We start from the raw sequence: 18,790 nt of genomic DNA, 5'->3' as shown, positions 1-18,790 counted from the left end.
TGTGACCTGAGACCTGTGTTTTGTGCCTTTCCGTGATAGAGTGGTTTTCAATTGAGTGTCGAAAGTAATTAGCGAATTGCTTTGGTTTATGATTACTTCACTCAGTGATTGGTTCAAAGTTCTCGCACCACTTTTTCAACCGACCAGAAGTGAAACCAAAACCAATCGTGGCTCGCACAAGCACATTTTCCTGCGCTTTGTGTCGGCTACGTGTAATTACTTTGAGTTTTGATTGTTTTACTGGATTGTCTCCGTCGTTTTTGATTGGCCAAATTAATTACTTTGGTTTGGTTTTGGTTTTACGAGACTCAATTGAAAATCGCTCTAAATAAAGTTACATATCATATTAACATACAAGAGTTCTCCGGCTCTTCAGTTATTACTATAATGATTTCCTCGGTAAAGCTCAAGTTGCTAAACAGTCCCAGAATGAACTAAAAATAATATTATTGTAAACATGAACAAAATATCAACGTGTTTTATACAAATGTCTAGTTCACAACAAACAGCAACCATTTTTCCAGGCTTGCCTTTCATTAGTCGTGATCTAGTTTTGCAAAGGAACATATTAACTTGCTCTAATAGTAACTCAAAGAGCCAGGCATGTGCGCAGTCTACTATTCAAACTGGTGTCCATTTAAAAATTAGTCACATCGGCAAAAATCACGAGCTTAGAATAACCAACAAAATATGGCATAGAATCAAGTCATACTTGCCTGTGTGTAAAGAGGTAGCTCGTTAAGTAGGCTTCAAGATTTATAGCGTAATTTCCACAAAAATTCAAGACGCAAGATCGAGGCAAGACGGTCCGCAAGACGAAGGCTAAGCTAGCAGGATCAGGTAGCAGTCAGCGGTAAGTGGGCGGTGTTTACTCTATGTATCAACCAATAGAGTGTGTTTGTGCAATTAATTAAAATGTATTCCGAGATGTTGACTTTCTCATTGAATTTTTTTGAGTGTTACGGGTTCCTTCCTGCCAAGCATAGGTTTTTTCGTGGTTAGCCAGAAACTGGAACGCGTCCAATATTGCTTCATTAGAGAATTGCCAGATCTCACGATTCTTCTGTGAGTCCCACAATTTTGTTCTCTATTCCCGCTTTAGGGTAAAATCATTCTAAAATGAAATATTACTGTACTTTTTATCATTTTTGCTTGTGTTGCAGCTGTAACGTTCGATTTCTCTTTTTCATTAAAAATAGTATAACTCATTAATTTTTTAAAATGTTATCAGGAACACTATACAAACAGCAGTGACAAACATCAGATATAAAGGCATCCTTTCAAATGAGTTTTTATTTGACGTTTCGTATGCTTTGTACATGCATCCTCAAAAGACGTTGTTACGTTTGACTTTGAGTTTTGGAAAATTTATTGCCCAGTCTTCGTGAAGTCAACTGAGTAGAACTTTTGCCCGACTTGAAAGTGGCCGAAAAGACTTCGCCAACAGCCGTTCACAGTCCACTACACAAATTGGGTCTGTTAAAACCATCTAAGAACGTTGATGTCTTCAATATCTCTAATGTAAATATGTAAATTGAGGGAATATTTAGAGACATTCATTTGTTTAATTTTTTTAGGTTTCGAGTCTGGTACTTGAAAGAGTTGAAACGTCCCCGCCTTAGTTTGTGTTTTAAAAGGAGGGCTAGACATCGCTCAGTAGGAAATGACTCCTTTCTTTTCGTACAGTAGCGTAGCTTGGCTCCAATGGTTTGAACAAGAAAGCACGTTTTTGCAAAGGCTTACAGTTTCGAAGTTGCTAAAGAATAGGTGCAAATTAAAAAATTCCTAAATTCGCTTTCACGCGCGTAAAATAGTTGGCTCATTAAGCTTAAATATGTTTTTGGTTTTTTAAATAATACTTCCTGATGCAGCCAAACTGAAAATCTCCCTTTAAAAGAGTCAGGAACAATTTAACACGAGCACCGTCCACAGATTATGTAAAAATTGGAAATATGTGTAATTTATGTGAAACAAGGCGGAAGTTGTAGACTAGAAACACGAAATGTCATCACGCTGCATAGTGTACAACTAAATTTTCATTTTTGCCGCTGTTGTTGTTGCCATCTTGGTTAAAAGGTTTGACAAAGCCACGAACAGCTGAGTAGAGATAATTTTAAAATTGCTTCTTATATTTGAAAATAATCTAGTTTGCCACTTGTCCGAACAGATCGCAGTCGTTTTTCATGCCAATTATCAACGCAAAACAAAGTGTTATAGTTGAGGACTTATCATCAGCTGTATTTTACCCCCCAAGTGTTGTTTTGCAAAAAAAAACTTTGCACGCGTCATAATTGAGATAATTTTATGAGATTGCGTACTGTTGCTGCACAGTACTCCTCACTACATATGTTGTGTCTATCCAAGTGGCCTATGGTACACGGCTTGCCGCTTTTTATGAAAAGGGCAATATCTTACGTTGATTAAAATTTCGCTGTACAGAAACTGTGTTGGTTTTTTCGGCCCCAAACTGTTCAGTCTCATGCGGTTCTCGAAAAATGTTGGTTACTGCCTGCACCCTAAACAAAAGGAACGAACTGGCGAGTGCGTGCCGGCATGCAACCAAGTACTTGATAAAACATGCCTGATCGATCAGCCTGTAAAAAAGGAACCTTAGTTTTTCAGTTTTTAATGCACCTGACGAGAGAAGATCACCAGGCCCTTTCGAAACAGCTCTGTAGTGCAATGTTTTAATTTTTCTTTTCAATGGTATGATTTGGATTGTTTTGTTTTCCCTTGCCGCAGGGTTCCACGGGGAATTCACATAAAAGCACTTCAATGCCGCAGATAACAACGCGAACTGAGTGCCGAAGTGAAATCGAGTGTGGATAATTAATTCAGCTGATAACTTATTTTCGCTGATTGCATTTTAACGTCTCGTCTCGTTTTGGAGGAAAACGTCGTAAGTTCACTGCTTAGAAGGCTTTGGAGAATGTAAACAGCGATGTGTTAGACGTTTGTTAAAGGTACGTTACGCACATTTTTTTTGTTAGGCACCGATTTTCCGCAACTATTTGAGGATAATTGGTATTAGATCAAGCATATGTTCGTGTGGTTATCATGACTCGTCTCTGGCATACAACGTCATCTTGGAAAAACTTAAATGTTTTAAGCTTCCCATCCCTTCTTTTAAATTTCTCTGCAAGATTGGATGGCTTTCTCTACTGATACAAAGGATGAGAGAAGGTATTGGGAAACGAGTGAACGGAATCTCAAAGGAATATCCAATCCTGCTTTGCTCAGCCGTTCACGAGAACTTTCCGAGAATTCTTCGAAAACGCTTGCTCAAGGAAGAAATCACCGCCGATTTTATACCATATCAAGTATTTTTGGTCGAAACAACTGGGATCACTGTAGATTAAATGAATGTTTCGAACAATTTCTTCTGTGTGACATGTACAAAAGGGTTTGAAAACAGACCGCATTACAATGGGGATCATCACTAAGCATAAAATTCATAAATTATCCTTCAATTTAGGGCACTCATACGAGTTTTTCTTTTGAGAAAACAAGGCTGTCAGGTATCCAACATGCATCAAAGACATATTTAACGTTTCGAGATCTAAGTTTAGTCTCCCTTTAAGGGGTGAAAGCGTTTCTGAAGACACTTTTTGTTGTTTTGCGAGTTCATTGGGAAGATTCACCGCCAAGACACTTAATTCACATAATTCATTCAAATGCGACGCGCCCTTTGAGTTAAATAACTTTTCTGCGCTTCTTGTGAAAAACAATAAAAACTCTGCAAAGAAACTCGGGCACTCTTCAGTTGCCTATTTTACTGTTTGAAGCAGACCATCAGTAAGAGATTAGCTTTTTCCACAATGCTTTGGTGGAGTGAAGTTCTCATTGGTTTCGCTTCACATGTTCAATTATGTTAATTAGGACTCGAGCGCCCCTTTTTGTGGCAAAGTACACAGATCATTATTCATGCAAAAAGCAGAGAAAGAATACTAAAATATGCCTTAGAATTTACCATCAGATTTAAAATTACACTAGCTTTCACCAGAAGGACCCAGAAGAGATGATGCGCGTACCGCTAATATAAGGAATATTTCACGCTATGTACGCGTTCATTGGTGCATGTTAAGAGGCCATCACCATGTCAACTAACTTCGTAATAATTACTATCATTAATTTTACTATTGTTAATGTGGCGGACTCGATGAGTCGTGTCGGGAATTTTAATTTTCCATGTTTTGGTATCAATTGGCGAGATCAAAAAAGAAAGATGTTGACGAGGACTTGATGAGAGTAAAATTCAGAAACTTTTGACATACCACATTTCTGCAAATTTGCAGATGTATCTCTTTCCTACTAATTTTGCGTTACCACAGTAGTCATTCTTTCTCGCTTGGCACTAGAGTAAGGACTGTGTACTCATTGTATGCCACCTGACACAATGAGTGCAAATAAAATCCCAGATCTTACTGGAAATCAGAGCACAAATACCCCGCGGCGGGAGTTAACATGTTTCAAAAAACAGAGATTTATACATAGAGCTTTACACAGAAATAAGTGGGTGAGATTTGTGCAGATTGCAAAAACTTGTCAGTTTCTCTGACATCGATGTACTCACGCAATTTGTTTGCTTCAAAATCTCGAAAAGATCTTTCCTCAAAAATACAAAATCGGTTATGGACCCCAGCCTGAATTTTTTCCCTTCCAATATCCCCAGGGACCTCTTATGAGTCTCCACACCCTTATAGTTAACCTGCAATCAGCGTACTTCTCTTTACGCGAAAAGGTACGCGTAACTTTTCGCGCTCTGTCTGGCTAAAGGAAAGTACACCTGATCGCAGGTTACCTTATAGTGTAAGGGATGGACGAATCAATGAGGGGTGAAATATGTTTCAGCACTATATCGCTGAGATTTCGCATGTTTCCAAATTTTCCAGGTCGTTCATATTTTCGATTTTTTTCTTTCAAAAAAGAGGACAAAGAGTAATTATACGATCGATTTTTAGAGGCGACGTAAACTTGATATCAAAGAGTTCCCTATTCGCCCTAGGTTCTTTTCTACTTGAAGGCAAACTGCCCGGACGATGTTTCTTAGTTTAATTTAGCCCATTTTCTATTAAATTTATTGAAACTACCAAGTTCTTTCAAATTTGACCATTACACCTTCAATGTTCGAAAGCTTCGATTGATTTGTTCTGGAAAATTAACTACAGGAACATTTCTCATCAAATTTGAAAGTTACGATTTTCAGTGCACCGTCTGTTTAAGTAAGAAAATTGTTTACTGGGAAAATACTCTTCATTCCTCCGATAATTGTAAGACTTGACCAGGCTTTTACGCTTTAAAAAAATGGGTTTTCATAGGTAATAATGAGGAAATGGTGCTTTTCAGAGATCCTTTAAATTAATATTGTTTGTTTCCCACGAGCTAGTCTCTTATTGGTTACCGCATGTGCAGGAGTAGCAGTTAAGTCGTCGTATTCGCATCGAACTTTGCTTGGTGGCCGCAACAGCTGTTTACAAGAACATTCAATCATTTCATCGCATTTATTTTGATCTTCTATTGCAGGTGTCGACGACTATTTTCCAAAATGACTCGGGCTTCGGCTGTGAAGAGTCGAATGATCTGTACTCTTACAAGCATACAATTTAGATAGACACGCCTTCTGGACTGTTCACGAATTTAAAAAAAAAAGGAATTATATAAACCGTGGATTTCTTCCAGAAAAGAAAGGTGAGTCAAGACGCCAATTTCACAGTCAACTTATTAGATTAATATGCAACTATTGCTGGCCAAAAGGATTAAATCGAACCTGTTTCTTTATCGGAAACTGGTTTGCACAACACAGAACCGATATACTGGCAGAGTGCCAGGATGAAATTAAGTCTTAATCTTCTTTCTTTTATTTCACGAAGTTCGTTCGATTGCTTCCATCGTATTTAATTCTTCACTGCATCTCATCTCACACAAATCCTTAATATAATTGCAGAGAATTTGATTTTTGTGGATTGCATGGAACCGCATCCATACAAATTGCAATTTCTTGAACATTACTTGTGCACGTAATGCACTGATATTTTTCATGCATGTTCAACATGCAAGAAAGAAAGCTTTACTCTCGAAACCTAAACTCACTGAATATAGACTGAATAGCTTTTCCTGAACGTCACACTCTGTTGTCAAAGAGAGCTAGTAGCTCATAGAACTGAAAAATAACACTGAACTTAATCAATAATGAATTAGCAAGAAATTCTATGCAAAATTAAAACAAAACACTTTTCGTATTTACTTTTTTTGCATTGTAGGGTAGTTTGACAATGAGGATGTATCAAGTGTTTTATTTAGACTCACTTTTCGCTTTCCAGCATCAGAACCCAAAACGTTTTCCGTTATTTTTTTTAAATTTGATACTTTCTGTGAACAAAACATGTCCGGAGGGGTTTTGGTAAATTAGGAAATAATCTGATAACAGATGATGAAAGTAAAAATTGGATGTAATGTTTAGTGGAATATCCTTTCTTTAGTAAATGGACAAAGAGTTGCCGGGTAAGCTTAACTGAGAAAACTGAGACAAATTTGCTGGTCATGATTACGTGATGTAATAGCGGAACTCCGCGCACTATGGGTAAGAAAATATGGCAACCCATCTGTGCTATAAAATTTGCTTTAGGTCACCGTCCGCCCGTACGACCGTCCACCCCTTCCCCCCCCCCCCCCCCATGTATGCCGATGTGAAACTGTAAGGTGCAACGCACGTTTTTTGGCGGGAAGTTGCATGGCCAACTGCGTTTGAAATTTGTAAGACAGCGAAACGCAAAGCAAATGTAATAATAATAATAGTAATAATAATAATACAATAATAATAAGTACTTTATTAACAATTCAAGATTATTTACAAAATACAATTGATAAAATTGATATACGAAATTTCATAAAAATTCAAATTTATATATAATACAAAAGCATTTAGCTTGAAAATTGCCCAATTACTTTAAATGCCGGCATTGGAGAGGTTTATTTTGCAGTCTGAGGAGTGTTCTATCTTGCTGTGAAAACGCGTTCGTGAACCTCTCACGCATGCGTGTACCGATCTTGGAAGTTCAAAAAATTCAAAAGAGATTTGTGTCCTGAGCCATGCGATAACGGTGATATACGGCTTAGTGTCCTTCTGAGCTATCTTATCTGCAAGATGCTTCAGGAAACCCTGACACTCATTTCCCATTCCGCCATTGGTTCCAAACACTAAAGGTGTGAATTAACCCATCTCTACATCTGGCACCCGCTGCTGGTACTTGCGTTTCTTCTCGTCGTCTTGCTCCTTGAATTCTTCAGATGTTATCTTGTTATGGTAACACTTGGAGTTAACGTGCGTAACTCTTACATAAAAAAATGCCGTAACTCCTCTCGACCAGAAACCTCCCGTCTTGATGTCTAATCTTGCCTCAGAGCTTGTGACAGCACTTCTCAAATGTAGCCACTCATTGTCGAGGGGTGGAAGGCGTGGCTCGATTTCTACATGGTTGCAGACCTTAGTAATGAATGCCGTTAATACATTACGGACACCATCATGTCTCTGCGCTACAAAGCACACCTTTTTACATGAGAGGGCATGGCCTCGGTTAATTTGTCCCACACACGCATAGACTTGGTAGATCGACTAATGGAAAATTAAACCGTAAGCGTAGCGAGTCTCTGAACTCCCGCTTTTTCAGGGGTAAGCCCTGATCTGCGAGAGGTATCGCATGAACCAAGAACTTGCACCCTTGTCTCTCTAATAATAATAAAGATAATAATCATTATTTATTTCTTTGATCGTGAGCGGGCGGTATCCTGAGAATCCTGCAATCTGATTGGTTCCGGGAGCGGGCAGTATTTTCCTATCTCCTGACCACGGTCATGGTAACCAACTACGCTAAGCGCAGAGTGAAGTCGCGAATTGAAAGAAATAGCTTCTTCTACATTTAGCCAAGTTTGTTGACTTTTGAAAGCGAAACTTCACACAGTGTAAAAATATTCCTGACCAATTTATTTTATTGTACATTTGTTGACACGTTGATGAGACAATGTGTAAAATAAATACACGACTTTTCCAGTTTTTCTTAATAGTTTCTCCTACTTTCTAAAAATAGAATTTAGAAATGAATAAAAATGTTATTCACCGGCCTTGGTCGGTCCGTATTGGGAAAAACTGTGCCCTCTGTCTCGAGTACGGCCCTCGGCCTGCAGACTCGGGCCGTACTCGAGACCTCGGGAACAGTTTTTCCCAATACGGACCTCCCGGCCGGTATATACTTGTTCCCAACGTGGGGGCCATACTCCAGCTAGTTTTCAGCGTACATTTTGATATTGGACATCCTAACCCTAACCTGTCAAAAAAGTATCCGCTGACCGGTATCACGTGACCATATCGCGGGCTCAAGTTTAGAGCTCATAGCGGTCAGCCCTTTTTTTTTAGTCGACTGCCGACCAAGTACTGGTTTTCGATTGGATCGCAGGCTCAAACCAGGTTAACTTATTGCAAGAATAAATAACCCGGGACCTCAGCTTTCTTCAACTTGCATTTGCTAACTTTATTATTGCCTTTTCTGTCCGATTAGTTGGGTGATACTAAAACAATTAGACTCTTCGTTCTCAAGGGCCACGGGTCAATAGCCCATGAGGCGAAGCCGAATGGGCTATTGACCAGTAGCCCTTGCGAACGAAGAGTCTAATTGTTAAATATTATTCAATTAGTGTATGTAATAGGAGCACATGCTGTCCAATTTGGAAATAATTGGATGAGAAAAATACTGAGGACTACCAATTAGGCAGTCCGAGGAATTTTTGAATCCAATTATTTCCAAATTGGACAGGCATGTAGTCCTGTTACCTATTAATTATATAGCTTTCAAAAACGGTTTGTTCTCACTGTTAGAGACGATTAGTTTAAAAATCTTAGAGAAACCACAGTCCTGGCGAACGAAATGTTCACTTCCGGCGTCCGTTCTGTGTCTCAACGTCGCGTGCAATCTCGTCCCCAGAGTCCGCTGTCACAGCGCTTTGTGTTCACCAGTTTTATTTGTTCCCCCGAACACTGGGCATTAGTGCTGTGTGTTCCCCCTTCGCCATAACGATAAATATGATAGCAGAATATGAATACAGAAAGTATCCTAAACATGCATAAAAGCCAATCTTAGGCCTAAAAACTTTTGTATCGGCCTAATTAGGCCTAAGATTAGCTTTTATGCATGTTTAGGATACTTTCTGTATTCATATTCTGCTATCATATTTATCGTTATGGCGAAGGGGGAAAACACAACATAATTAGTGCCCAATGTTCGGGGGAACAGATTATACAGCGGAACACAAAACGCTGTGACATCGCTTTTCTTTTGGTCAGCGCCAAGAACACGGACTCTGGCCACTTCCGCAAATCATGGACTTCCGGTTGGTCTACGTACGCTCAGAAATTTGAAACAACAGTGGTTGTCAACGGTTACAAAAATGGACCTTCAATACGACGGCGCATAGATTACTGATTATTCATTATCGAGCTTTGATTTGATTGCGTTGATTGCTGAAGATTGATGATCAATTGCCTGATGATTGCTTTGTAACAAGGATGAAATTCAAATAAATATCTTTGACAAAGTTTTAAGTCTGCGTATCTATATATGTGTATATGTATATAGAAGCAATCCAATGTAATATCTCTCATTGTACCTGAAGAAGGCTGGTTCGGCCAGACGAAATACAGTACATTACTAAATCCGAAAAAGAATATACGTTGTATCGGCTCTTGTTAAAAATATTTAGTTTCTTAACTTGTTTTATTTCGTTTTCAGCCGGCAGATTTTAACGCAATGGACATCCTTATAATGATCATTCTAGGCATTGTTGGTGGCGTAATGATCGCCACAGTAGCTGCCTCTGGAATTTATTACACCTACCGAACAAAGAAGGACAAAGACAAGGAGAAAGCTGTAGCAAAAATCACTAGCGCTCATCACAGACGCTCCGCGCGCATAGAAACTGAGCCATTCGTGCAATATCAGGATGAATCTTTGGTTGATTTTGATAGTGTTCCTGTGCAACCGGAAACTAGAAGGCCAATTAGGTAAGGTGTCCACGATGCACGGGACACTAACATTGAGGAATGATTTCTTTAGCTTTGGCCGTGCAAAAAAATACTAGTACTAATTACGTGCCCCTTCTATGTTCTCATTTCTCAGTACCATTTGCACATGACAGAGATTAAAGCCGATCGTTTAACAACTGAAAGTGAAGATTTGGTCAAATCACATTATTAATTTTAAAAAAAATTGGTATAACTGCAGGATTCATCGAAAGACACTTTTTAGTAAGGAATACTCATAAATTGATCTGGCATAATTCTTCTGTTCCATCGCTATCGTAACCAGGTCGCCAGACGATGTTTATCCACCAGTGAGAGTGGAAGAGCAAGATGACTATCTCTTGCGTAATCTGGACATGGACTTCAGCATAACCTCGGTTATACCACCGGTGAGTCCCTGTAAACTGATCTGCCCGATCGAAACTCCTGCAATCGTCGGACCGTTTATACGAGAGAAAATAAGCCGCGGCTTACGTAAGCCGCGAACACCCCGTATAAATGGTACAAAATCTACGTTCACGGCTTTCTAAAGCCGCGTCTTATCCTGGCCTGGGAGTTCATACTCGTATAAATAGTTCCTTTCGCGGCTTACGTAAGCCGCGACCAGAGTTAGCCGCGGCTTATTTTCTCTCGTATAAACGGCCCTAATATGTTCAACTTGACTAACTAAAAGAAATGAATGAAGGGGTAGTTTCTAAAGAAACTGTGGTGCTGCGTCGGTGGGGAAGTAGTATACAAAAATTTGGTTTATCAACGGAGTTGATAATGTAAATTGGCCACCGTACAGAGATTCTAAAAGCTGACGTTTCGAGCGTTAGCCCTTCGTCTGACGTTGATAAACCAAATTTTTGTAACTAAAAGAAATCTTAGCTCGGCTCAAACATCCTGCAAAGATGTGTATTCAAACTCACTTTTTGCTTTTGTCTTAGGAAGATACAATAGAAAGAAAAGGATGCCTGGAATTCACTTTGCACTATTATCAGTTGAGGTGAGGCTTGCTTCACTTTTGATTTAAAATAAACCAAAATTTAAGAAAAGATCAGGTAAGAACTGGGCAGAGGCGTGTCGAATCACCAGTCGTCGCTCGGTTTTTCATTTTCGCTCGCCTTTTTGTCGTCTTGATCATCATGAGACCGTCTTTCGTTAGAAGGGACTTAATTAGGGCCTGAAACAGGATATCCAAAAGTTAATTGGCATTTACCAAAAGCTTAAAAGAGCAAGGCTGTTATAAAGGTGAAGGAATATATCATATCAAGCCAATACTTCGAAAGCGCTGCCTTTATTCATCATTGGCTTAATATAATCCTTCACCGTTACATCAGTCTTGCTCTTTTAAGCTTTTTATAATATTTATATTGCTGATAAAATCCCTCACCAGGATCCTGTGCTTCTGCTTTGTTACGCTGGTCCTTTCTTACAAAATTGCTAGCATATTTTTAATTGGATTGATTTTAGAATTGATTTAGTTTGTTTCATTTTCTTTTCTATTGGTACAGTTCAACTTTAACATTGACATTAATCCGTCTTGGTGATCTTCCTCTGCGACTGGATACAGGCATGCCACCAGATCCGTTGGTTGAGTTTGAAGTTAAATACGCACATGATGGTAAAATCAGATCTGAAGTCTACCAATCAACGTGTAATCCACATATGTACGAGAGCTTCAGGTTTGAAGTCGCCGTCAGTGATCTCGGCAATCAAACTTTGACATTCAAAGTGATTGACTTGATGAAAACAAACTTACCTGAACCACCACCACCACCACCACCGCCACCACCGGAAGAAGGAAATAAAAAAAAGAAAAAGAAACAGGAACCCCCTCCCCCTCCCCCTACTCCTCCTCCACCACCGCCTCCCCCCACCCCTACGCTTATAGGTTTTGTGACAGTTCCTCTGGTCAGCGTAGCAATGAAAAAATTATTAGCTGACACTGAGATTACAGTACTCCGTGACGTCATTAAGTTGAAACCCAGGCGCTCCTCCTCAGAGAAAGTTGACACTACTGGGGGTGAGACTATGGCATCTACAACGGGGACAGATGATTTTGAGGAACAACCAGAGCCGAGTGTGGAGGCAGAGGAGAATAAGGAAGAAGAGAAAGAAAACATCGATGAAGATAAAGAAGAGGAAACAGAAGTTGTAGAACAGGATGAGCCAGATACCTCACAGGTAACAACCGTTTATCCCTCCTGGAAATCAACGAGCACTTTTTACGAACCATTACCCTAACCGTCACATCGCTTATTCCGAATGACGAAGGGCTGGCGCTCAAAACGACAGCTTTGAACAACAAACAATATACGTTACTACAGAGAGGGAGACGAGTGTGCCCCTTGAGATATGTAAAATTCCATTAAGTTATTTTTGGATGAGATAGAACAGGAATCAATCATGTTTTGTGAGACATCCCTGTTGTAGTGCTCCATTGATTTCTCATGACGTCATCTAGCAGCGCACGTTAAGTTTAAAACTGATTTCGGTCTCTAGGAATATCGTTTCTTCCCCTCTCTGCAATTTTGTTTTCTTGACTTTATTAGCTCTAAGCTAAAATCTGTAATAAGCAATCAACTTCATTTTCAAAGTGTGTTCAAATATGTCCAAAAGCTGAGTGTTCCCAAGAGTGAATTAGCTAAGAGTGTTCTTATGGCATGGGTAAGCTCCCCAGAAGAGTCGCGAATAAGTCTATTTTCCCGGGAAAATTAGTTTTTATGTCCCTGAAAAACATAGCAGAGGCAGTCACGCGTAACATGGCTACTCCTGATTGGTTAAAGGGGCGACGTTTTGTTTGTTTTCGCGCGTAAAGTGTATTTCAATATATGTGACTGACCTAGCGAAAGACTGCAAATTGATAAAGCAACAGTCCAGTCTAGTTCACCCTTGGTGGACCTCATGAAAAAGGTTTTCATTTCTTTGAAAAGAAAGACTTTGGTAATCTTGTTCTATGAGGATAAAAAATTTGAGTTTGCAAGTTCTCGTGTTTTACGGAGGAGAAAGCAAGTTGAAGTTCAAATGAGGTCTTGAACTACTGTAAAAAAAAATAGAGTTAAAAATCCGAGCTTTCGCCGATCAACGACATCATCACAGATAAGAAAAAGGCTTAGCTGTAGAATACCCAGAATACACTCCAAAACTCTTACAAAGTTTACGGCCACGCGGCTACTCTGTTACGCGCAAACGCGCAAACTGTGGCTACGTGGCTACATAAACTAAGATAAAACAATGGCAAAAAGACAGTAGTGTAACATCTCTCGTTACCTGCCATTGTTTGTTATTGTAAGCAGCTTCTATTGTTTTTAAGTCTAAGTCATTGTTTCAATTGTTCATTCTTTTGTTTGCGGCTAGGATAGCGAGCCAATTACATTTTACGTTACGAGAGCTGCTACATCCCCCTCCCCCAGGAAATTTTGCAAATTCAGTTTCTCTCAAGTGGCATTTCCTGCATTTTGACACAATTTTTGTGATATTCTATAAGGTCTTTATTCTTACCACTGGAGTCCTTACATTTTTGGAACTGCTAAATGGAGTAAGACTGCGGGCCTTACACGAGTCTGCTCAACAGAGGGTGTTCAATGGAGAGACTGGGCGAGACATTATAGGATACTCCTAAGGATACGTATTAAACGTTTTACACTCAGATCGCAAAAAAGCTCTTAAGATAAGCAATTTTTCCCCTTGTTTTCAGAATTTCATGATAATTCGGGAGAATCTGGAAAAAATCGGGAACACGGGAGGGAACGCATCAAATCGGGATCGCGGGAGGGTTGGAATCTCTGGACTTGTCCTTGTATGATGGAGTCACATTACGACTTCTAACTATGCGACCCTTTACTACCTCTAGTCTTTTCTAGAGTGAGAAAAATAATCTAAGATTTGTGTGTTTGCGCGTCTCGGTTCGCGTCTCGGTGCGCGCCTCGGTTCGCGTCTCGGTTCTAAGATTTGTGTGTTTGCGCGTCTCGGTTGCGCCGTCGTTCGCTGTAGATGACTATGTTCTACTGGAAATTCGATTGTTAGTCTCCTGAGGTCTCCTGAGTTAATGGACTGTCGTTGAATTCACCAAGACTTATTATTTGTGGTATAAGTTGTTTTTCCTTATTTCCTGCACCAGTCACGTACGGTTAGTCCGTTGTATTCATATATGTAGCGTCTGTGCACGAAAGCCAAAATAATGGTCAATATTTCGACTATTCCCGCTTTAACGAAAAATAGTTGGTTCATACACTTCACATAAAAAAGAAGAAAAATTCAACTCTCTCTTTTGAAGCCGGTTCACTTCAAACAAGCCCTACGTCAGATTAGGTGGTTCCAATCCAATGTCTTATCTTATTTGTTCAAAAACCATATGAAATCCATGTCCTATCAAAACCTAACCTAGTTTCGAAAGTAGTCACCAAGCCCATATCTTACAGGGTAGATGTACTGTTAATTGCAGTTCTTACACGTGACTGATTGGAAGACAGGTTTTCTTGGTAAGCACTGGCTGGTGTGATGCATGTCCGCTCCTCAGTGTTGTGGGAGAGATCTTTAGAAATAAACTGCAATTCAAAACGGTTGAAAAAGATATTCTACTGAGAACTTCAGCTTTTTTTGACGGAAAACGCACCGATTGTTGGGAACACTGGATCACAATTCTCCAGCACTTGTAAATAATGAAGTAACCTTGATAATGACGTTTAACAAGACTTCCCGCTTTAGGAGTCCAAGTCATTATCTTGCATCCCGTTGTGTTCATTCGTTGAGATGACTACATAATTTAGTCCATCACCACTCGCTTAGCACTATTTTTCTGTTATTAACTAACCCTTTGACTCCCAGGAGTGACCAGCAAGTAACTTCTCCTCACCATTTCAATGAAATGTCAGTCAGACAGGTATTGAGAATAAAGATAATTATCATGCAGCTTAAGAGTTGTGATCTTGATATAACACCAAATTCTCATGACTACCCAACAAAGAAGTCTATGGTACTAGTAAGGAGAATGAACTTTTCGATCTTGGAAATAGAAGGGTTGATAATTGTATTCTTACTTATTTGAGGTGGAGGAGCAAGCAATAGAACCAGTCGCGCCGAAACGTCCCTCAGTTTCATTTTCCGGAGAGGTGGACTCTGATGTACCAGGACCTGCCCTGCTAATATCATTGGCATACCTGAAGTCATCCGAAAAACTCACGGTGATAATTATGAAGGCAAAGAGTTTAAAGCCAATTAGCAAAAACAAAAAACCCGGTAAGTAACAATTTCTAAGTGTTGGAGTTATAAAGTAACGCTCGTTTTGTGCAAGAAACGGCTTTTAGAAAGTCTGACCAACAGAATCTCCGTTTAAACAGCCAAAGATACATTCTTTCCCATTGCCAATGTTCCGACCAGATCGGATATCAAAGACTCCTTCCAACGATGATCGATTTGAAGCACAATACAGTTATTGTACTAAAAGAAATGTTATTTGTTAATCCCGTTGAATGAAATGACGAGATTCATTTGATCGATTGTGACTCGGGGATACTCGGAAAAAGTCCGATCGATAACTTCCGACTGTCCCATGAATCTACTGAGTTTAATGGCCTATCTCAAGTTCCACGAGTCTCCTACAGCTCATTTAGAATCGGAAGGTCGTAGGTTAGATTCCGGCAAAGGAGCACTCGGATTTTATCCGAGTATCTCCGAGTCATCAACGAAATATTTCCCCTTTAACCTTACACGCCGGAAGGACGTTTTTGGCACTGGAAACGAGAATCTCTTGTCAACACTTAAAAACTAGAAATGCGACCAGTTGCCCTTCACGTGAGCTGTAGCCACCATCTCTTCTCGGACAAAAGGTTTGAGATGCACTCACAGTTGAAGAAAATGAGAATCTAACTGGGAATCAATTGAAAGACGAGTAAATGCAAAGCTGATTCGGCGCGTCGAGTTCCATATTTGCACAAACAATGCATGGAGTTACTAACGGTGTTGTTTTATTGTTTAGATCCTTTGGTAAAAGTTTATGTTAAAATGGGCGATAAGAAGCTAAAGAAACGAAGCACTTTAGTGAAAAAACACGACGTGCCTCCGGTGTGGAACGAAGCTTTCAATTTTGCTATCCCACACCGTATTCTACACAAAATATCAGTGCTATTACAAGTGAAACACATCTCCGAAAGAGGAAAGAAAAGCTTCATCGGTAAAGTAGTTATTGGATCAACATCAAACGACGAAGCAGTGGATCATTGGAATGCCATGCTCACATCCACGAGTTCTGTGGCGAAATGGCATCAGCTGGAAGAAGAAAATCCGAGTACAAAAAAGACGAAAACGACAACAAAGCAAAAAGCAAACTAAATAAGACAATGTAAATAAGAAAACAAGATTTAAGAGACTATTACCATTGCTCAAAAAGCGGCAAATTCATTACATCTGGAAATAATTTAAAGCGCAGATGTGAAGAAGAAATATATTATAAGGCGACCTTATTTCATGCCCTCGACCCTAAAATTCATCCTTGTTTTTGTCAGTTTCACAGAACAGCCAGGGGAACAGGCAGCGACATTTTTACCTTTGAATTGGGGAAAAAAGGGAACGGAAAGAAAAGACAGGCCTTATGAATTTTTTAAATATAAATTTGTTTTGCGGCCATCTGCCGGTCATTTATGTTGTGGTCGTCTTGTGAAAACTTATACTTCTTCGTCATTGATGAATCATCGATTTTCGAGACCTGTTTAGTTGTTAAAGGTGAAGCAAAGCTATCTGGTTTTATGCCATTCAGTGTTTGGATTCACGCTAATATGTTGCATGTAATCATTTTTATAACAACATCTGAATCAGATTCAGCGAAACTCAGGGTTCAAAGTAAAATATCGTCGTCAAATTGATAATTTGAGACAGTTACAGCCATCTTTTGTGTAATTTTTGTAAGATTTTCGAAGTTAAATACTTTCAATTTCTTGGTATTTTACTTGACATTAGAGAGAAAACCTGTTCAGCCAGGATTTTGAAAAGGTTTGTCAACTAACGGAGAATTTCCGATGATGGTTTTCCATGAATCAGAGTGTGCATATGGGTTGAACGGAAATCAAGTACCAATTGATATTTAATGAATTATTTAACCACTTATTCCACCGGTGTATTTTTATAAATTTGTGCAAAATAGGTCTGTAACAAAAATTTTCTATTTTTTTTCTTTTTTTGTAAGTATGTGAATTTTTGTCGTGTTCTGTCATCTCGTGTTAATGTTAATGTTATTGTGTTAGTTACGTAATAACATATTCTGTCTCAGTGACTGAGTTTGTATTCAATTCTTTTCGTCGTATTCTCTGTAATCAAGAGTTGTAAGCCGCGCGCACTTGCTGAAGTGAACGTTTAAATAAAAAGAACAAAAACATTGCGAGGAGTCATAGTTAGGAGCCGACCGCGTAAATTTAGGCCGTCTTGGTCGAAAGTTTTCCTATTTTACTAGTAATTAATAACCATTAGTAATTAGTTGCATGTCTTTTTTTTGCTTAAGTTTCTTCAATAAATTCTTAATTGTAAATATTATTAGTCTTAGTTATGCTGCGTGAATGTAGAAAGACGTTTCCGCGCGTTTAGCGGGAAGATACTTCAGCCCGGCTTTCTGGACAAATGACGAATTTTTCGTCACAAGGCCTTTTACGAAAGTAATGATCACTACCTTTTTTTAATGAGTCATTTGTTCAGGTATCATCCCGATAACCAAACTGAAATTCGCCATATTTGGTCACTAAATCCCGCCGCAAAGCTATGGTTTTAAGCAACAGAGGACTTTTTCTGTGTTTACACAACCATCTAAACACGAAGGGGCCTGAGTTAGTTTTATGAAATAACTAGACGCTCGGTGAGCGTACACTGGGTTGCCTGTGGTACGTGCAGCGTTCCAGGCAATTTTTCAAGTCGGGGGTCATTAAGACCCTTTAAGGGGTCACCCAGAAGTCATACCAGCAGAGGCCCTTTGGCTCACGCGTTCATACGACGAAACCGATCCTTTTCTGAGGTTAAAAACCTGGCTACCGGCCTATTAATTGATCATTTGTCACAAAAAAGAAATTCCTGTCAGCTTTAGATAAAATAGACACGCACAGGAGCCCATGACACGCATTGCTTACCTGTGGCAGTGAAGTAACACAGCGCTTTATTCCATATTGTCAACTGAGCTGCGTTTTGTCTTCCAGGAGATTCAAGTTGTCTTTGCGTAATATGTAGCTCTAACGGTGCATGATATTGTTTTGGTATTGTATATCATTGTAGTGCAATGGTAGAAGTCTTAGGTAAATAGCCCCCTGAGAAGACATGTGGTTACTAGCAAAGTACTGAACCCAGAAAGAGTGAAGAAACTAAAAGGGAATCGAGAAACATTGGCTTCTGGATTGACATGTTGATCATTTTCAAGTTCCCGCGCACAACTTCTTTTCACCACAAGTTTAAGCGTGCACTCTGAGCATCTGACAGCTTTGTAATACACAATTTAACTGAAGTTAATTCCTAGCAGTCCGGCGGGGTTAGTATCTGGATGGGTGACTTAAAAAATATACCACTTCGTATGACAGAAGCATTGGACCGAAATTCTATTTCAACGCTAACAAATGTGAACTAAGCAAGGTACAGATTTTGTTAGCTTGTTTATGGAAAACAAATATTGATGAAAAAGTAAATAAATATTGATACACAGTTTTTAGGAAGAGAAGAAGGAAATTTTTCAGGACGGTCGATCGAGAATAAAATATTTTGCCATCT

At 39.4% G+C, this 18,790-nt stretch overlaps 2 protein-coding genes across 4 annotated transcripts in view; one reads left to right on the top strand and one right to left on the bottom strand.

Moving 5' to 3' along the window:
• The window catches only part of LOC138012609 (probable ATP-dependent RNA helicase DDX46), a 39,357-nt gene extending 38,518 nt beyond the window's left edge, over positions 1-839 (bottom strand). For both annotated transcript variants that reach the window (XM_068859426.1, XM_068859427.1), the window contains exon 1: positions 717-839. The gene's annotated coding sequence lies outside the window, so the exon portion shown is untranslated. The remainder of the gene's footprint in view (positions 1-716) is intronic.
• Positions 840-2,742: 1,903 nt separating this feature from the next.
• LOC138012612 (synaptotagmin-A-like) lies at positions 2,743-17,426 on the top strand. Of its 2 annotated transcripts, XM_068859432.1 has the most exons (8): positions 2,743-2,963; positions 5,524-5,688; positions 9,780-10,051; positions 10,356-10,458; positions 10,999-11,057; positions 11,566-12,238; positions 15,103-15,292; positions 16,032-17,426. In XM_068859432.1, exons 3-8 carry the CDS (start codon positions 9,798-9,800, stop codon positions 16,382-16,384), a joined length of 1,632 nt encoding a protein of 543 aa, XP_068715533.1. In that variant the 5' UTR covers positions 2,743-2,963; positions 5,524-5,688; positions 9,780-9,797; the 3' UTR covers positions 16,385-17,426. The 2 variants fall into 2 exon arrangements, with proteins under 2 accessions (XP_068715533.1, XP_068715534.1); XM_068859433.1 differs by lacking the exons at positions 2,743-2,963; positions 9,780-10,051 and having other exon boundaries at positions 5,550-5,688.
• Positions 17,427-18,790: the final 1,364 nt, after the last annotated feature.

This window comes from Montipora foliosa, chromosome 8 (genome assembly GCF_036669935.1).
Source record: "Montipora foliosa isolate CH-2021 chromosome 8, ASM3666993v2, whole genome shotgun sequence".
Classification (NCBI taxonomy): Eukaryota; Metazoa; Cnidaria; class Anthozoa; order Scleractinia; family Acroporidae; genus Montipora; species Montipora foliosa.
Note: the sequence above shows the minus strand (reverse complement) of the source record. Positions and strands in the feature narration are given on the sequence as shown.

What these genes read in the sequence shown, in the direction of transcription:
- LOC138012612 (XM_068859432.1), top strand. Translation starts at nt 9,798, where the DNA reads ATGGACATCCTTATAATGATCATTCTAGGCATTGTTGGTGGCGTAATG. An exon ending in ATGAGCCAGATACCTCACAG is followed by an intron (nt 12,239 to 15,102) that starts GTAACAACCGTT and finishes TACTTATTTGAG; the next exon opens with GTGGAGGAGCAAGCAATAGA. An exon ending in TAGCAAAAACAAAAAACCCG is followed by an intron (nt 15,293 to 16,031) that starts GTAAGTAACAAT and finishes TTTATTGTTTAG; the next exon opens with ATCCTTTGGTAAAAGTTTAT.